This window comes from Asterias amurensis, chromosome 5, assembly GCF_032118995.1.
Source record: "Asterias amurensis chromosome 5, ASM3211899v1".
Lineage (NCBI taxonomy): Eukaryota > Metazoa > Echinodermata > Asteroidea > Forcipulatida > Asteriidae > Asterias > Asterias amurensis.
Window position 1 is genome coordinate 12,729,744 of NC_092652.1, and position 21,067 is coordinate 12,750,810.

Genomic DNA, 21,067 nt, shown 5'->3' on the forward strand with positions numbered 1-21,067 from the left:
TATTTCGCACGTCCACCACTACTTGCCGTGGCTGTACCCACCTCGTTTTGGGTTAGACGACGTACCTTATGCATCTAGAAACTATAAGGCTCCCCCGTGATCCTTATAGGGGTCTAATGTGTTGGGCCTCCCTAACGTTACACGTTTTTCAAATCAGCGTTGATAGGTGAAACTGACCGTTAGCCAGCAATAGCTAAAATTTCTTTTGTACTACACTACCAAAACTTTCTCCACACACTCAATATACATTCATAATGCTTGCATTTCCTTTTAAAAAACATCGTCAAAAATGACATTTTTACGTCCCACGATACATAGCGTTGCTACAGCACTATAAGTAAAGCGAGTTTTTGGAACATGCTGTGTGCCACAAATCTAATTTATCTACTGGGTTTTTTTTCGGGGGGGCGGGGCGGTAAGAGCGTAGGCCTCTTTTTAGTTTATTCTCATCTGAATTGGTCTTGTAAACTTTCTGGTCAATAGGCTGCATGTATAACGGGAGCACTTAACGTTAACGTCAAAAAAGTGTTTTGCAGGCAGAGATGCCAAGTCCAGAGGCTAGCTATGTGTGAGATTTTTCAAAGCTCAACCCCCATCCCCCCGGAAAAAAAATTGCCAGTTTAAGAAGGCCTTTTTAAATCGCCGCCCAACCTTTTTTTTTTTTTTTTTTTTTTTTTTTTTATAAATAAATAAAACAATGTGAAATTTAATTGTGGACAAAAAGTGTTTCAAAATGCATCAAAAACCTCCTCAGAATAATTAAAACTCACTTGAGGTACACAGGAGATGTTGATGGTTAATGTGGAGGTTCGATTGTGTCAGATTATATCCTTCCAAACTTGAAAAAAATAGACTAAAAATGATGTCCAAATCCAATCGCTCACTTCTTCTGCCTGTTGTGTCTTCGCTAGTGGAGCGCATTTCAACGAATTTGCTTAAAGAATCGGAACAAACTTGTGCGCAATAAGCGTTTTGCGCTCTGCCGAATTTGAGCTGAACCTACTGGATGAGCAAAAGCGTGCGCAATCTGCGAATTTGCGCTCTGTTTGTACAAATTTTGTACAAAAAATGTCGTTAATTTTTTTTCCCGATCTCGCCCCAATAATGGTTGATGTGCGTGTAAGCGTGAGACAGAGCCCAAATGCGTGAGACAATTGGCAGGTCTGGTTTTGTTTTATTGTCACTTTGGGTTTATTGCATCTCGCGAAATTTGAACGACAAACGACACAATTTCTGACCGCGTTCATGTTCACGCTGCTCTAGGAACAAACCTCCATACATCCCATATCTCTGGAACCCTATATCGTACAAACTAAATAAAAACGATAAACTCGTCCCCACTCCTTAATTTTCTCTAACTTATTTCACTTTCAGAAAGCATGTCAAGTCATGTTTAGGGTTTGTTACGTCCAGTTTGGGTCAATAGACAAACTCCTAAAAATGTACCCCATTCAGCCGCACGAGGTCTCTTTTGTTAATATTATCTCCATCAGTAACCAACCCGACGGGCCGATGGCTAAATTAGGCTTCAAAATGGATTTGGCAAAATGTACATTCTGAGACCTGACCGACACACTGCTCTAACCAATTTTGTGAATGGACTTATTCAAAAGCAAACTTAATGTCGTTTTGCTTAACAACTTTGACCAAATGCAAAGCAAAGTTCTTTTTTTACAGCTTCAAAACAGCCTTTCACGTACGTGTATAAGGAATGGTTTCACAATTCTACCTCCATGGTTAAACTCTGAAACTGCAACATTATACCTCCATGAACAGACCGTATTCTAAAACGATATTCATGTACCCATTTGAGTTTACTGGCAAAAGGTCCAAGGTCGCCACCCACTGTCAACCTAAAGTGGTACCACGGCGACCTTCTTCACCAAGCAACAGGTGGCCTGTCTCAAACCAGACAACACACCACTCACAATACACTGACCAGAATGGCTCTTTGTGTAAGGCCCCCCCCCCCCCACCCCCAAAATGTTATTAATTGTAAAGTTCCCTCAGACACCTTCCAACCTATAGCCGGCCCTACCCAATGTTTCCAAATTATTAAGCTTCCGTTTGATCCCATCCTTGTTCATCATGATAATTCTCATGCCGTTTAGAAGTGAATGCTTTTTTATAAATATTCTCCATTTAATCTTTTCAACAAATGAGTCACCCGCAGAAGGATTTCTAGGAAGTCTGATAACAACGTCGACCAGTGGTTGACACATGGTCGCCTGCGAAACATCAATCTACGGTACTTCATCCATTCAATGCAAATTCGGTCAAATTCGTGGGATTGGTTTCGGTTTTGTCCTGGCACCCAGCTTCTTCGACCCTTTCGACCCTGCGCGGCAATGAATGAACCAATCCGGAGAACCATGCTTAGTACAACACGAAAGTAACCTGACCAAAAAGGGCGGATCGAATGGCGGGTGGGCGGGCAAGGGGCAATGAATGAACCAATCCGGAGCACCATCTGCGAAACACTGTCCAATGAGTCGCCTGTCAGAAAGATTTCTAGGAAGTCTGGTAACAACATCGACCAGTGGTTGACGCACGGTCGCCGCCCAAACTTCCTCCAATCACATGACTTGTAAGTGCGAGTTTGGATCCGGGTTTTGCAGACTTGCAACCCGACGTCTGAAACCACACAAACGTATTGAATTCCACATAAACAACCGTGTTGGATTCCACAAGGATGCCATACCACTGGACCTTCTAATTTTAAATCCAAGATGGCGCAGGTTACGCTTTTAATAGTATAGATAGCTGGCATAAAAACTCCTGGATCTACGGCCGACAGGACTGACATTATGATTCCATACCGACCATCAACGATACTATCCGAATGTAGACGACAACACGTTCGGAAAGTTTCGCATAACTTCGAAAAAGGAGGAATTTCTCCTTTTTGGTCACGTGATTTTGGGTGATACCGGTCCCTAAAAAAATTAATTCGACAGAGCCTAGTCGGAGATTTTTTGGTCTGGGAACCAGACCACAGTCGGGATCGATGGGGGCGAGCGTTGTCATCTTGAAAGATGGCATTTGGTCCAAGAGTCTGCAAGTATGGGACTGCATTCGGCTGTAGAATATCGTCTTTCAAATACCCATCAAGGTGTTTTTCAAGAGATGAGGGTTAATTGTGTTCGATTAGCTCACTGGTGCAAATCATTAATGGTTCTGAAAAGCTTGATCGGTTTGAATAGTGACCATTACCTTCTGACCATTCACAGACAATGGTAATTTTGGCACATTTGATTTGTGACTTTGCCTCATTGTTATTCGTGTAGCCAAGTCCAGCAACATGTAATCAATGTAAATGTGGTATTATATTTTTAAAGAGGAACAGTTCAGCTTTGCATTGATATATACCATATACAAAGAGAGTGATAAATAATAACAAATATACTGGATTGAAAAAAAGTTTCTTTTTGTGAGCAGTTTATAAACAAGTGTCTACAGTTTTTTTTAGCGTGATATTTATTTATTTACTTGTTTATTTATTTTATAAACAAAAAAAAACATTTATTTGTTAATTTATTTATTTGTTTGTTTACTTTTTCTCGGCTATTTTTATCAAAGTTATCTCTGGTAAATGAAGACTCATAGGATGTTTTTTTTATACAAATATACGCAAAAATTGCATTTCAAGCTCTTTTGTTTCAAGAATATTCTTCTGCTTTTCAAAATTGTTTTCAAATATAGTCTTCTATAAGATTTGCAGTTTGTGTAATACTTTACTAAAACAACTCGGTTGAATTTTTAAATTGTACTCTTTACCTAAATTTAAAGTTAACGCTTGCTTCTGATTGAAGCGTTAGCTGGGCTGGTTCTGAATATGCTATGTTTAATCTTAAATTTGCATCTAAATATTGCTTCCTCCAACATTTACTAATTTGAGAATACCTGATGGGGACAAACCCTCTTCTAACATCTGTTTAAACATACACTCTTGAGATACTCAATATCTCTTATTCTAACAACGTCTAACTAATAAAACAGTGGCAAGAATGCGGTTTGGCGGTAAACACACAGAAGTGCCTTTGGGCTTGAAGTCATCTTTTGGGATATAGCTTCATCATATACACGTATAGTTAATATCAATTTCACTCTAAGGCAAGTTATTGATGTCAACAACTTGGGTAGTAGATTTATAGAAGACACTCTCTCGCATGAAATCTGCATTTGCTGGTTGCATGTCGACAGACTGAGATAATTTACTCATTCTGGATGTGTTCATCATGATTGTGTTCAACAGTTACTTCCGGAAGTCGAAAGATAGTCATCTTTAGATCTAAACAAATTGGACGTTACTTAATACTCAACTCAGAAAAGCAAAAAAAAAAAATTAAAAATGAGCCCGGGTATCTAAAACAGTATTATTTTCAGCCAATAGTATTGGTGTGTTTTATCTTTCAGGTGACTCACTGGCAAAGTCCCCATATGCACGCCTACTTCCCTGCTCTTAATAGCTTCCCTTCATTGCTGGGTGATATGGTAGCTGATGCTATCAGCTGTCTGGGCTTCACATGGGTAAGTAAATAACAAATTAATTTAAGGTAACTCAAAAGATATATTGTCCTATACACAATCCCCTAATAAGAAAATAACGGAAAGACTTTCAATTGGGTTTCTAGAGCCACTATAAAATGTTACAAAAGTGTGACAAGTATACTGAGTGATATGTCGGATTGTTTTTATTTGAGGACATTTTCATACGATTAAAAAACCTTTGTGTAAAATCACGGTCTGGTTGTGGCCATCCCCAAGTTCAAGTTACGTGTTTTTATCAATAAACCGTGCAGCAGTGCTCAACTATACGTTCAGACGAAGAGTTGAACTAACCCTTTATCCAAAAATAACCTCTGTCGGAAGCCAAAATCCGGTCCTCGTGCGTTAATTCGACAAACAGAGCTGGGCTACACTAATGTCCTTAAAAATGGTTTTACGACCAACCCTCGGTGCGAAGCCAATTCAATACTCCCATTGCTTCAAAAAGCATAAAATTCATCGCAAGACAAATTGTCAGTATTACCATAGTGATTTGTATTGTGACATTACACTTTACTTAGCAACTACGATTGATTTGCATTTAAGATCAATTTTAGCTCATTGTGAAATCGCGCCCACTGGACCAAGTTTAATGACTCTGCTTACCGTAAGCAAAGATTCGGCCCTTACGTAAGCAGGAAATTCCGTCCTTTACGCCAAACATATTTCACAGGTAAGCGGCGGGGAATTTGGGCTTCTGCGCTTGCGAACTCCACGTAACTAGACATTCTACGCTTACACGGCTAGTGAAGACCTTCTGCGCTTGCACGTAGGCGGAGAATGGTGATCGTAAGTGCAAAATTTGGCGGTAAGCAGAGCCATGAAAACGGGCTCTGCAAGTTCGTGTCTAATTTACTCAATATGACCGCGGCAGAAAATGTTACAACATCCATGTGTACACGGAGCTCTGAAGTTGCCATCCGACACGTTGAGATCCTTACAAAATTATATCCGGATGACGCCATCCTAAACACAAGTAAAGTCGACACCAACGAGAAAATTATGTCGGATGTTCGACATCCTATAGTATAAACGTTGGATGTCGTGTTGCTGCGATATTTTATCTCGGGATGTCTGGATGTCTTTCTGTAATAATTGACTATCCAACTTGTGCTGTCACGGTACGGTGCCATGCCACGAACGAGTCACGTCGGCGCGTTGATTGACGTGTTTTGGCCCCCTCGATCCGCCCTTGTTTAGGCTTACGTAAGAATGTCGACATCCCGAGAAAAATGTTCACATGAAGACAACTTCATAATTTAAGGAGCTCGACATCCAGAGTAAAAGTTTTCAATCTTAGGATGTCAACACAATCTCGGTATGTCGACGTTTGTGCGTTTAGGATGTCGTCATCCGGAGATAATTATATCAGAATCTCAACATGTCGGATGGCACCTCCAGAGCTCCGTATGTATCGATCGCCACGGAGTATACAATCAATGTGTTATCAAACAATATTATCGGTCTCTGCGTCTCTCCGCTGCCCTCCCTTCCAAACAGACGCGAAAAGAAGAAGTCGTATATGGGCAATTCAACGTCATGGACATTACGTTTTGAGACATTTTTAGAACTTTGTTGGTCAGTTAAACACACCAAGTAGCTTTGATTTATAGTTTTGTGTTTGATACTAGTATCTTGTGTCCTAGTAAGTCAAATGATACTATGTATTTGGAAAAGTTCAAATTAATTAAGGAGTCAGAGCACTGCTAACGAGCGTCATGGACATTACGAAAAACGGAAGTGGGTTTTGGGTACAACACACTCAATTCCAAAACTCTGTGAAGTTAAAGTTCAAAATTTTTAGAATACCTTTTTATTTGCTAAACAGGGAAGTAGTTAACATGAACAGTGATAATATTTTTAAGAAAACCTGTCAACTTTCTTGTTACACGTCTTAATAGAGCGTCATGGACATTACATTTTGGGTTATTTTTAGCGTCATGGACATTACGTCAAACTTGTAAAATGATGCATCATGCTTTTACCCTGAATTTGTAAACCCATGTGCTGCCTTGCTCTTAATATGTGTTTTAAACTATAATGAATGTCCCTATCTTAATGTTTAACCTCTTCCAAACATTTTTAAGAACCAAACCTCCCCCAGAATCTCACCTAAACCCCGCCCCTCGGTAAGTCCCCTTTTTGCACTTTCCGTCCACATCCAACCAGGCTGGCTTCTGCCTTGGAGTAGTTATGATAGACCAGAGATGTAGGTATACATGAAGTAACCTTTTTTTTCTAATTATCTTTAACATAATTCCCTTTTATGTGTTTCTCACAAGGTGATTGTTCATCTTGAGTAATATACTGAACATCTTGCGTCAACATTTTGTGACGACAGTAAATGGAAATTAAACATCAAAGGTTTCTGTAATTTTCAAAGTTGATCTGGATACTGCTATGTTCAAGACTGGGTGAACAATTCCCAGAAGATCAGTTAAAATGAGTTGGGAGGACTTCTTGGGAGGAACAAGTCAAACGTAGATGCTTCCTTAGTTTTCCAAATACGAGACAGTCATTGAGGTCATCCTCTACACGTTCCACCTAGATTGACATGCAAAACAAGAGCGGAGAACAACAAATGAGGGAAAGATTGGCTGCATGGGGCTTTGTTTATCACAATCATGTTTCCATGTTTTGTCTTGTTTTCTCTCTATACTTTTTCTGCCTCTCTACTCAAGTATTAGCCATTCTGAAACTATGTACAAATAAAAAATTACTTTATGTATGACGTCTTTGTATCCAAGCTATCCGTAGATGTGTACAAATCTGCATTACGCCTAGGCCTTGAGAAGTCTTCTTTGATGATAAAGTGTGTTTATAATGTCCTACATTCATTTAAACTTGTCTCACCGACAGTTCACATACATTTCAGTATGAAAATGTCACTTGAATGTTTTTAGGAAAGATCAGTTCCATGAGAAAACTCACCTGAAAATCTCGGATTTGGGCTGTCAGTTTGTAGAATCTGTGCACGATGTTGCCACTAAACGCGCTGCTAAAAAAGAGCTTGAAACAAATTTCTGATGAGGTCTATGACAAATGTTCTCTTTGACTAGTCCAGGTTTACCTACAATAGGTCCAATTGATAAATTGTAGCATTTACCTTCAAAAAGGTAAGTTTCATGATACATGTAATGTCCATGACGTAATGTCCATGACGCTAAATGTAATGTCCATGACGCTCGTTAGCACAGTTGTAATTAATTTTTTATTAATTTTCTTGCATTATAGGATTAGCCCCTAAAAACTAGCTTTGCGTATGAAGTCTCATGAAAATATCTCTTACTGGCTTTAAAATATAAAACTAAACACCATGCAATGTCATGGACATTACATTTCATAATTGGTAATTAAGGGCTAATTAAAACGAGTGGCAGCACCCTGTGAATAAATTGACAATGAAGTTTCTTTAAAATTGTGAATACTTACCACCAGTTATATGTTTTAAGCCAAGAATAATTGAAATATCATCTAAAATGTAACCAGGAGGGCATTTTAGACAATTGTGCCAAACATTTCCCAAAAATCATGAATTTGGCACAAAAAAACTGTTTTAATAAACAATGAAAAACATGGAAAACCAAGGGAAAAAAATGAAACAAACATAGATTTGAAATCACTAGGTATCACTCTTTCTTGCTACTTTAAATTTAAATCCACAAATTTGACTTCAATTTTTTGGGCCGAGGACACTTTTTGGTGGAATTGCCCATATTAGGTATTTCGATATCATTATGAAGCATTAAAGGTCCACGTTCAAAGGGACCGCTAATAATTTATTATTTTACTCTGGATTAGCTTACCACACAGTTCTGGCCGATCGAATAATTCGCACAGATTCGGGGAGGCCGGCTTGTCGGTTATAAAAACTGGAATGAAGGCAAATCATTGTGAGTTTGTGATTGGACAAGGAAGGGATAAAAATGTGTATGTCATGACATTTGCATGTCTACTTCATCAAGTACGATGCGCAGTAGTGTGTGTGTGTGGGGGGGGGGGGGGATTCGCAACAGTATCCGGCGGTGGTCGCAAGGATCAGATGTGTAGGTGTTGAAGTTTTCTGTGCCGACGTTAGTTTCATTTGTGTGTGTAAAACACCAGCGAAAATAGGATCACCGTTTGGGGAAATGTCCAAGGCGACGTTTACTTTAAAAGTTGTTTGAGGTTTTATTCTTTCAATGGGAATACATGTTTTCTGTGTAGGGCAGATTTTGTCCTGCCCCTTCTACTGCGTAGGGCAGATTTTGTCCTGTCCCTTCTACTGTGAAGTGCAGACTTTGTCCTGCCCCGTCTACTGTGAAGTGCAGACTTTGTCCTGCCCCTTCTACTGTGAAGTGCTGATTTTGTCTTGCCCCTTCTACTGTGAAGGGCAGATTTTGTCCTGCCCCTTCTACTGCGTAGGGCAGATTTGTCCTGCCCCTTCTACTGTGAAGTGCAGATTTTGTCCTGCCCCTTCTACTGTGAAGTGCAGATTTTGTCATGCACCTTCTACTGTGAAGGGCAGATTTTGTCCTGCCCCTTCTACTGTGAAGGGCAGATTTTGTCCTGCCCCTTCTACTGCGTAGGGCAGATTTTGTCCTGCCCCTTCTACTGTGAAGTGCAAATTGTGCCCTGCCCCCTTCTACTGCGTTGGGCAGATTTTGTCCTGCCCCTTTTACAGTGTAGGGCAGATTTTGTCCTGCCCCTTCTACTGCGTAGGGCAGATTTTGTCCTGCCCCTTCTACTTCGTAGGGCAGATTTTGTCCTGCCCCTTCTACTGCGTAGGGCAGACTTTGTCCTGCCCCTTCTACAGTGTAGGGCAGATTTTGTCCTGCCCCTTCTACTGTGTAGGGCAGATTTTGTCCTGCCCCTTCTACAGTGTAGGGCAGATTTTGTCCTGCCCCTTCTTCTGCGTAGGGCAGATTTTGTCCTGCCCCTTCTTCTGCGTAGGGCAGATTTTGTCCTGCCCCTTCTACTGCATAGGGCAGATTTTGTCCTGCCCCTTCTACTGTGAAGGGCAGATTTTGTCATGCCCCTTCTACTGTGTAGGGCAGATTTTGTCCTGCCCCTTCTACTGTGAAGGGCAGATTTTGTCATGCCCCTTCTACTGTGTAGGGCAGATTTTGTCCTGCCCCTTCTACTGTGAAGGGCAGATTTTGTCATGCCCCTTCTACTGTGTAGGGCAGATTTTGTCATGCCCCTTCTACTGTGTAGGGCAGATTTTGTCCTGCCCCTTCTACTGCGTAGGGCAGATTTTGTCCTGCCCCTCATACTGTGTAGGGCAGATTTTGTCCTGCCCCTTATACTGTGTATAGAGCAGATTTTGTCCTGCCCCTTATACTGTGTATAGAGCAGATTTTGTCCTGCCCCTTATACTGTGAAGGGCAAATTTTGTCCTGCCCCTTATACTGTGTATAGAGCAGATTTTGTCATGCCCCTTATACTGTGTATAGGGCAGATTTTGTCATGCCCTTTTTACTGTGTATAGGGCAGATTTTGTCCTGCCCCTTATACTGTGTATAGGGCAGATTTTGTCCTGCCCCTTATACTGTGAAGGGCAAATTTTGTCATGCCCCTTATACTGTGTATAGAGCAGATTTTGTCATGCCCCTTATACTGTGTATAGGGCAGATTTTGTCATGCCCCTTATACTGTGTATAGGGCAGATTTTGTCATGCCCCTTATACTGTGTATAGGGCAGATTTTGTCATGCCCCTTATACTGTGTATAGAGCAGATTTTGTCCTGCCCCTTATACTGTGAAGGGCAAATTTTGTCCTGCCCCTTATACTGTGTATAGAGCAGATTTTGTCATGCCCCTTATACTGTGTATAGGGCAGATTTTGTCATGCCCTTTTTACTGTGTATAGGGCAAATTCTGTCCTGCCCCTTATACTGTGTATAGGGCAGATTTTGTCCTGCCCCTTATACTGTGAAGGGCAAATTTTGTCATGCCCCTTATACTGTGTATAGAGCAGATTTTGTCATGCCCCTTATACTGTGTATAGGGCAGATTTTGTCATGCCCCTTATACTGTGTATAGGGCAGATTTTGTCATGCCCCTTATACTGTGTATAGGGCAGATTTTGTCCTGCCCCTTATACTGTGTATAGGGCAGATTTTGTCATGCCCCTTATACTGTGTATAGGGCAGATTTTGTCCTGCCCTTTTTACCTAGTGTGAACAATAGGGTTAATTTAAGACAATTGGCCTATTCAAACAATATGTCGGCATTTGCCGGCACTGTGCATCGTTTGTTAGATAAAGTGCACTGTAAACGAGATGGTAAATATTCCCTTTTAAATCTTTTGGGGTTGTTCAGGGCTTCTGGACGTTATAAACTTTCAGTAGAAACACATGGCTGACTCAAAACGACAAAAACAATCTGTTTTCATTTGTTTCAAATATAACCATTTTTTTCTGACACTTTCCGTATTGTTTTTCAACAGGCATCAAGCCCTGCTTGTACGGAACTTGAAATCATTGTCATGGATTGGCTTGGTGAGTTCCTTGCACGTTACATATTCAGTCAACCGGCCATCAATTTGTTATTTTGTTCATATTTTTTAAGCAATGATTCTGAAAGCGTTTTCAAAGACCCTTTTATGCATTAAAACATGTTACAATGTTTAAAGTGTGCAGCTTACTGTCTTTGTGGTTGTTTTGTTCAGCTGCAATGATCGGCTTACCTGCAAGCTTTATGCATCGAAACCAAGACGGCAAAGGTGGTGGCGTCTTACAGGTAAGCAGCCTCCATATCAGGTCTTTCAATAACAACAAATTCTGACAAATTCTTCCTGCTATTTATATCATCGTACATCAAAGCCATTTAAAAAACATATTGATTAAAAATCATGGCCCAAATTATTCGAAAACAAACAAACAAAGAGGTGCATTTGTGCGCTAGTATAACCGGGCTTTAACAACCGGAACAAGTCTGTCGATAAACTGACATGAACAATTGTTTCATCTTTGCTTTTCTCTTTTTTTTTTCCTTTTTCTTTAGGGGGTCGGGTTCGTTTGTATGTGTAAAAAAAATGTTTGACTGAACCGTGTTAAAGTAATATTTTTGATTATGGGAAAATGAAACGTCTGTACCGACTCTGAGGTCGTCATATGGTTACACAAAGGGGGAATTTAGACAAGACAAGGGTGCCACCAATGATTACAGACTATCAGATGGAATTCAAACATACAGCTCGTGGAGTCAATAATGCGTACTGAGTGGTTCACAACTTGCCGTTGTCTCTCAGTGGGTCAGAGCATGGTCAGAGTTTGCAGTCTTAAATATATATTTTTTGTTAAGTTTGAATGTCGTAGCACTTTACCGTTGCAGGGTAATCTATATCATCTGAACTGAGCATCAATTTAAGTCTGATAGTTAATGTTGGTGTGGTAGAGACAGACAATAAGATAGAGTGACATCAGACATTCATAGATTGCGTCACACTAGCCCGTAGTGTTAACACGTCCCTGCTACTCTATAAAAGGTGACAAAGCAGTAAGCGTGTTCATGCAATGACGGAAATGACAAGACACAGCTGAAGACCTCCAGTAGTGCTTCCTTAATGAAATCCTCACGCTTAATATCAACTGCCCCACCTGGTCGTCGCTACTGCTTAATCACATGGAATTAACGTTTCATTCAAGAGGGGCTGTTTTTTATTGTTTTGTTTTTTTAAGTATTTATGAATTCCATTTAGTTTGTGGTTTACAGCTAGATTAAAATAAAGTATTGTGGTTATTATCATGCGTTACCTTGGGGGAAGTAGAGTAACACCCACGACAAGCAGTGATTTTGTTGGATCCAAAAATATACTCAAATCAATAGACTTGTCATAGAGTGGAAATTAAATTGCTTTAGAATACGAGACAGTGATACACCAGATTCACGCCTCAAAGGAAAATATGTGCTCCGGGAAACTGACAGGTGCTTGTCGGTTGCTATAGGAAATGGGCAAATCAATCAATGAATAGTTAACAATAATAGTATACGTTCACAACAAGAAATTCATTACATTTGTATCCGCCAAGTTTGTATCTGTATATCCCGTACAATAACATGTAAAATAGAAGCTTTGACAGAGAGGGCGTTTACAACCGGAGTGACAATTAATTTAGGTTTAGGCTACTGTTAATTTATTACGTCATTTGGTATGTCGATCGCCATTTAAAACAAATTTAAAGATTTTGTTTAACGCAATTATACTAGAAATGAATATTAGGTGTCTTTGGACCATTTCCTTGTCTCAGTAGATTTCAAACATTCCAAAACTTGTTGGGCGTACTGTACTATAGGTCCAGTCACTATTGGTAATTGTCAAAGACCAGTCTTTTGGTCTCACTTGGTGTATTTCAACATATGCATAAATTAACAAACCTGTGAAAATTTGAGCTCAAATTCGAGAGTTGCGAGATAATAATGAAAGAAAAAATACCCTTGTCACACGAAGTGGTGTGCTTAGACGGTTGATTTCGAGACCTCAAATTCTAAATCTGAGGTCTCGAAAATCAAATTCGTGGAAAACTACTTCTTTCTCGAAACCTATGTCACTTCAGAGGGAGCCGTTTCTCACACTGTTTTACACCATCAACCTCTACCCATTACTCGTCACCAAATAAGGTTTTATGCTTATAATTATTTTTAGTAATTACCAATAGCGGCCACTGCAATTAAACACCCCACGCGATGTCGTCTTAACCAATCAAAATGAGGAACCGGCCCTGTAATTTATGAATGTGTTTTAATAGTACAGACAATCCTGACTTTAGGATATACTGTCATTATTATTAAGAGGCTATGTAAACTGAACCCTTTAACCCATACAACCTGCTTATTATACACCAATCAGAAATCGTTTTAATTTTGGGCAGAATGTAACCCTAATTTGTGATTGAATCTTGCCACAAAATCGTCCCTCCGAATCTGAGCGTAATCACAATTAGTGTCTTTGTTCCTTTGGTACATAAATATAAGGAACACAGTAAGTGAGTCTCGGGTAAAATAATTATTGTTCAATTCGACTGATACTAATACCACTAGTATTCCGTTCATGGTTAGCTATAGTAGAGTGGATGTTCGGGTATAGAAGAATAGACAGTTGCAATCATTCCCTTTCAGACACCCAGTAGTCTAACCAATTTTCTTCGGAGTGCATATGAAGCTCGGTTTTTGTTTTTGTTCTTGAGGCAAAAACATTCCGCCTGTTTTTGTAGGATGACAACATTCTGAGAAAATCGTTGTAAAACATTTTATGTACGGGGATTATTTTTTCAATTCATGACTTTTTAGAGTATTTTGTGTGGCATCAGCGTATTGTATTGTTGTAGGTGTTTTTTTTATTAAAGGCACTGGACACTATTGGTAATTACTCAAAATAATTGTTAGCATAAAACCTTTCTTGGTAACGAGTAATGGATAGCTGTTGATAGTATACAATTGTGAGAAACGGCTCTCTCTGAAGTAACGTAATTTTCGAGATATTTTCCACTGAAAATATTTGAATTTGATGTCTAGACCGCAGAATTAGATTTTTCTGTGTTTCGACTTAAAACACGGAAGCTGCAACTTTAAATTGAAAATTTTATAGCTGACGAAATTGAGCTAGAAAGCCCGAAATCAAGCATCTGAAAGCGCACAACTTCATGTGACAAGGGTGTTTTTTCGTCCACTATTATGTTGCAACGTCGACGACCAATTGAGTTCAATTTTTCACAGGTTTGTTATTTCGTGCATATGTAGAGATACAACAAGTGAGAAGACTGGTCTTTGATATTTATCAGTAGTATCTAGTGGTTTTAAGACGTTAATCTTGCTTCTGAATCAGGGGACAATGAGTGAGGCGACACTGGTAGCAATGTTTGCTGCTCGCTACCGGGCTATCCGCACACATAGAGAATTGATGCAGAACTCAGCCGATGACGTCAGTGATGGAACCATCTGTTCGCGTCTTGTTGTGTACTGTTCAGATCAGGTATGGTTCCAAACATCAATTCAACAACAGAATAACTTTCAAAGCACGTGAAAAACTGTTTTCCCTCTACTCCAACACTTGTCAAATCTACACCTGACGCCTGGAAGTGTGAGCTTGTGTATTTCGTGTAAATTGTGTCTTTCTACTTTAAAAAAAGAAAGAAAAAAAAAAGGGGGTAGTTAGTTGTTTAACGGCCGTTTAAAACCTTGCAGGGTCGTTGCCGTGTGATAAAAGCCCGAGCCAATCGGGCCTTTATCGCACGGCAACGACCCTGCAAGGTTTTAAACGGCCGTTTAAGAACGAAACACTACTCTTTTATTCCCATTCATAAATGCCTTTTTGGTTAAAAGGCGTGATAAAGTAAGCAACTCTGTAAAACTTATCCGTTTCCGACGTGCTTGAGCTCTGTATGTACGACGACGCCCGTGTGTTACACTGTTATGACCGACACGCCCAGTTTCCGGATCATATCCGTTCGTGTGCGTTGTAGTCTTGGTGCAAGACGTTCTCGTTTTCCTTTCACACACAGCGCAGCCAACTCATCGACAGCGCCCGCATCGTCTTGCACCAAGACTTACAGGTCATGGTCAATAGGCATAGCGAAACTGTGTGCGATATTTATGAAATCATTGTAATTCAAATGTTTCAATTCTCTATTTTGTAAAACAGGCCCATTCTTCAGTGGAAAAGAACGCCCTGATCACTCTTGTGAAACTACGACGTCTTCAAACAGATGACTCTTACAGTTTACGTGAGAACACACTTCGCAAAGCCATACAAGAAGATAAACAAAATGGGCTCATTCCTTTCTTTGTAAGTTATATTCTTATAAAAGATCAGATTAAAAGTGTTATGCCCATAAAATAAATGTCAGGGTCTACTGGGGTGTAGCCTGGGGGTCGACGTGTGTAGCCACAACACCGGGGTGAGGATTACTCCTTCGTTCACACGCAGTAGCAATTCACTCACAGGAAAAGAAATGGAGGCTATACAGTCCAACTGATGATTTTTTTTCACGGAGGAAATTTTCTATTCACACTTAAGACCACTCCTCATATTACAAACATGCTGAAACTACGTTACATTAAAGGAACACGTTGCCTTGGATCGGACGAGTTGGTCTATAAAAAAGCGTTTGTAACCGTTTGTTATAAAATGCATATGGTTGAAAAGATGCTTTAAAAGTAGAATATAATGATCCACACAAGTATCCCTCGAAATTGTGTGGTTTTCCTTTTACTGTGCAAACTAACACGGTCGGCCATTTATGGGAGTCAAAAATTTGACTCCCATAAATGGCCGACTGTGTTAGTCGACGAGGTAAAAGGAAAACCGTGCAATTTCGAGGCATGTTTGTGTGGATCATTGTATTCTACTTTTACAGCATGTTTCTACCCATATACATTTTATAACAAACGCTTTTCAAAGGCCAACTCGACCGATCCAAGGCAACGTGTTCCTTTAACAGCAAAGAACTAAACAAAATACAAAATACGATGTTAACCTTGAAACAATAGTTTGAAAGAGTCCCATTTTTTGTGAAAATAAACAGTGGAATCATTGGTGATGGAGATGTATTTATCCAAAGTATGATAAAGCTTTAAATCCAGTTGTAATAGTGCAAGGGAGGGTCTATTCTCACTCATTTGCATTTCATAGATATGGAAACGACACAAAAGAAGGATCAGATTTTTTTTTACCGGCAAGGTGACGACTTAAGCCCTTATTTGTTCTTTTTGTGTGCCGAAATTCTAGGCAAAATGGTTCACAGGGACAACACTTTGAAAGGTGTTACAGTTGATGGCTCCGAATACAGGCTTTCTCAACATACAGACGACACCGTGTTTACTCTAGACGGTTCTGAAAACTCGTTTAGCAGAGCCTTTATGCTACTAGACGATTTTGCTTGTATGTCGTGCCTTGAGGTTAATAATATAGTAAAACCAATGCAGTTTGGATTGGTGGTAATAAGGGCCGTCAAAAAGGTGTTTGTCCTGATATTGATGTTCACTGGGTCCTTCACCAAGAACGCTTTAGAGCCCTAGGTATCGATTTTTCCGGGTTTTAAATTCCATCAGCAACTTAATTGGGCAATGGTCTATGCGCAACCCTACAGTGTTGGGTAGAGTTACTGGTGGGAAATCTCTCCTTTTGTCTGAGCTCCCATTTTTAATCCTTACTCTCCCTGATCCCTCTAAGTTATTTATTAAGAACCTTGACCTAGGAATCAAATGATTCAAGATTACAGCCAAGGTGGTGTTAAAATGGTGGACACCCGTTCATATTTTAGTGCCTTCAAGTGTACGTGGATTCGCAGGTTGCTATTAAAGCAGAGGCCTCTGGTTGGACCTCCTGTTCTATACATTATTTAATTTCCAGAATATACTTTTTCTGGAAGGCGGTCACCAGAGTATTGTTCGAATTTTACAGAGGGCTGTTCACCCCAACCGTTTTTGGTTAGATGTTCTTACTGCCTGGGGATCTTACGTACAATGCCACCAGTTAATTAGCTGTTCCGACCGTCCGTCGGAACAGGTATTGTTTTCGTCTAGATTTTTATTGTTTTTATTGAGCTGTTCCGACCGTCCGTCGGAACAGGTATTGTTTTCGTCGAGATTTTTATTATTTTTATTATTATTATTATTATTATTATTATTATTATTATTATTATTATTATTATTATTATTATTATTATTATTATTATTATTATTATTATTATTATTATTATTATTATTATTATTATTATTATTATTATTATTATTATTTGTACACGTTTTTGCAGCAGCCTAATCTCCTAAACCATAATACGAAAGAGTGAGTTTATTATACCAAATTGAAGCTTAGAACATAAGCTTAATTCTTATCGTAAAAAAATTTAAAATTGTTAACTAATAAGCCTTAATTAAGCTTGTGAATATTTAATTAGCAAACCAAGTTAACACCATATCTCAAAAAGTAGACCGCCAATCCTGAAACTTTTTTCAGCTATACACTAGTCAGGTCCTGTTAATGTGATTTCCGACATAAAAATCTGGACGACGTCACCATGACGTCATATATTGCACGTTTTGTGTCTGTGCACAAACACAATGGCTCTTGAAGTGTAAACAAACCCAGCTTTCGGAAACATAATTTATTCGATTAAAATTAAATTACATGTTGTACACTTCCCAAAACTGCTTTAGATTAAGATATATTTTATTGATGGTCATTTTAAAAGCATCAGAACTTATAGAAACAGTGTAACTATTTTTAAAAACCTGTTTTTCCGGGGAAGATTTTTCAAAGATCATGGGTACGGCGTAAAACTTGATTTGAATAGTCAAAATTGTAAATTGTTGACTTGACCAAGTCCTTATCCCACTTTCGACCGGTGTTATTGCGTTTTTTTGTTCAATATACAAAGATTCCTTCCGGTCACCGACTAGCACAAGTCTAAACTTGTTCCCAAAATTTGACAAGCCTGAGCATGGTGCGTCGTGGACCGGGTTCATTTCAGGCGACGAGCGTGGACGACGAAAATAGACCGCCCGGGATTTGGATTTATTTACGGGTAAAGTCACCTTGTTCGCGCCGGGGACCATTTGCCTAAACTAATTCCAATTTTTCGCGTTACGTTCGGAAATTAGACCATGACAAACAAAAACTCTTTGACAGGAATACAAAAGCAGAGATTTTATTATGGTGACGTTTCTGTGGTGGTTGAGTGGCTCAGTTTTATAGAGCTGCTTATAATAAACAGGGAAAACACTTTGCTTTACAAAAATTGCAGAAATTGAGCAGAACATCTGGATTCACAACTTGAACATGAGGCATGGTTAAGCTGCTTTTGTGTTTAAAAAGCTATTATGTTGTTTGGTCCTGGGCCAATGGCTTTTAAAGGAAAAAATCGCAGCGCTTACGTAATCAGGGAACTGTGCTTACGCTAAGCGTGTTTTACAGCTTAGCGGGAAATGTGTTCTTCACGTCACAATTCGCATACAAAAATTTGCTACAGTTGACTAATTGTGCTCAACTCGATCCTGCGAAACTTTCACTGCGAAAACAGTGACTTAAAAATTTGATTTGCATTCGCAGGAAAAACCGTGCTTTACTTGAGACAAAAGTAGGCAGGGGCGACTAGTGTGCTTAGTGTTAAAGTCGCGACTACAAATTCTTATTTGAGTCGCGACTACTAATTTTCTCTACTCCCGTTATAATCGTGTCCACACATCGACTACAAAATTTGTCCCGACTACCTGTTTGGTGAACCAGTTGTGTTGCTTAAATTAATATTGCCCTTGCGGCATAGCGGCACAAATCTTTAGAATCTGTACTTTAATATCTCGGCAAGTGTCATATGTTAGGTTTGAAGTGCGACTAGTCGAGTAGTAAATTTCACTAGTCACACCCATTCGCACAATAATTAAAAATTTGTCCCGACTACCTGTTTGGTGAACCAGTTCTGTTGCTTACTACTATTCGCAACATAATTTATATTGCCCATATTGCCCTTGCGGCATAGCGGCACAATCTTGAGAATCCGTACTATATCATGACAAGTGTTGTAGTCAGGTTTGAGGTGCGACTAGTCGAGTAGTACAATTCACTAGTCACACCCATTCGCAACATAATTAATATTGCCTTTGCGGCACATAGCGGCACAAATCTTGACAATCCGTATTTTATCACAAGTGTTGTAGTCAGGTTTGAGGTGCGACTAGTCGAGTAGTAAAATTCACTAGTCACACCCATTCGCAACATAATTAATATTGCCTTTGCGGCACATAGCGGCACAAATCTTGACAATCCGTATTTTATCTCGACAAGTGTCGTAGTCAGGTTTGAGGTGTGACTAGTCGAGTAGTAAAATTCACTAGTCACACCCATTCGCAACATAATTATTATTGCCTTTGCGGCACATAGCGGCACAAATATTGAAAATCCGTATTTTATCTCGACAAGTGTCGTAGTCAGGTTTGAGGTGCGACTAGTCGAGTAGTAAAATTTACTAGTCACACCCATTCGCAAAATTATTAATATTGCCTTTGCGGCACATAGCGGCACAAATCTGGAGAATCTGTATTTTATCTCGACAAGTGTCGTTGTTAGGTTTGAGGTGCGACTAGTCGAGTCATGATTGGAATTTGCTTAATGAAAAAGATTCAGTGCTCTGCAGAAGAATTGAATTCTGCGCTTACGTCAAGCGAAATAGACTGCTTATGGCAGGGATTTCTTTTGTTTGTGTGCTTTTCTAAGCTCGCATATTTCACAGCTTAGCAGGGATATTTTTGCTTGTGCGCGGGGAAACTTATCATATATAATCTTTGCTTTGAACTAATTGCACAGATATTTCAGCGCCTGCACAGTAATAGAATGGATGGTTGTATAATAAATGGGCAGAGTTTGGTTGAAGCAGACAGAGCCATAAAACTGGGCCGTGTTCTATAGGGGAAATTATTACTTGACATTTTATGACAGTTTTGGGCTCTGCGACGTACACATACAAATACAGAGTCAGATACAGACATTACCGTGCACAAATCGTGCAATTGAAATGTCTCATAAGCGCCCCCTATCGGCAGGAGTAGAAAAATAAAGGAGTATCCTACAAATTAATTATGTGTTTTTAAACACGTAAAATAATATAAAATGGAAGCTTTAGGATGTTTAGCTTAATTCCTATCATAAAACATATTAAAATTCTTTAATAATTAACCACCAGTGACCCTCATTTGCATATTAATTAGGAAATCTTTGCAGCATCATATCTCAAGAACTTCACGGCCGACATTTCAACTGTTTATTCTTAAAGACTGCTTGGGGGGTTGGAGATAATTTGAAAAAACTGTGACCTCAAGTTGACCTCTACTTCCGCGTCAGCCGGAAGTGTCACCATATCTAAAGAACCTTAAAGCAGATTTTCAAAATATTTTCAGTTATAAACTCCTTAGGCATAAAATATTAACTTTAAAAAACCGTGACCTCAAGTTGACCCCTACTTCCAGGTCAACCGGAAGTGGGACCATATCTCAAGAACTATACAACAGATTATCAATTTTTGTTCAGTTATAGACTCCTTGGGCATTCACGATTAGTTTGAAACAACTTTGACCCCATGTTGACCTTTACTTCCGGGTCAACCGGAAGTGAGCCCATATCTAAAAAAGTAAAAAGCTAATGTTCAAACTTCAGTTATAGACTCTAAGGCAATAGATATTAGCTTTGGAAAACTGTGACCCCAAGTTTACCTCTACTTCTGGGTCAACCGGAAGTGGGACTATATATCAAAATCTACACAACCGATTTTATAGTCTCCTTGGCATTGCAGGTTAATCTTTGGTAGCTGTGGGCCCATGTTGACCTTTACTTACGTGTCAACCGGGAAGTAAGACTTTATAACAAGAGCTACACAACTTTTTGGAAACCTTTTTTCAGTTATATATTCCTTGGGCAATGAAGCACATAATCCAAGCAAAACAACACGGAACAGCGTCGTGTTTGTTCACAAACACTTAATGTCTAGTTACAACTGTGATCATTATAAACATTGGATTAATAAGGGTGTATCTTATGTATGTGATC

The 21,067-nt window shown here is 39.4% G+C and overlaps 1 protein-coding gene across 2 annotated transcripts in view; it reads left to right on the plus strand.

Annotated features, from left to right (window-relative positions):
* LOC139937646 (aromatic-L-amino-acid decarboxylase-like) overlaps positions 1-21,067 on the plus strand; it is a 64,141-nt gene that overhangs the window by 14,075 nt on the left and 28,999 nt on the right. For both annotated transcript variants that reach the window (XM_071932888.1, XM_071932889.1), the window contains exons 3-7: positions 4,417-4,530; positions 10,979-11,030; positions 11,201-11,271; positions 14,357-14,503; positions 15,173-15,316. In XM_071932888.1, coding sequence (XP_071788989.1) covers positions 4,417-4,530; positions 10,979-11,030; positions 11,201-11,271; positions 14,357-14,503; positions 15,173-15,316 — 528 coding nt within the window. The remainder of the gene's footprint in view (positions 1-4,416; positions 4,531-10,978; positions 11,031-11,200; positions 11,272-14,356; positions 14,504-15,172; positions 15,317-21,067) is intronic.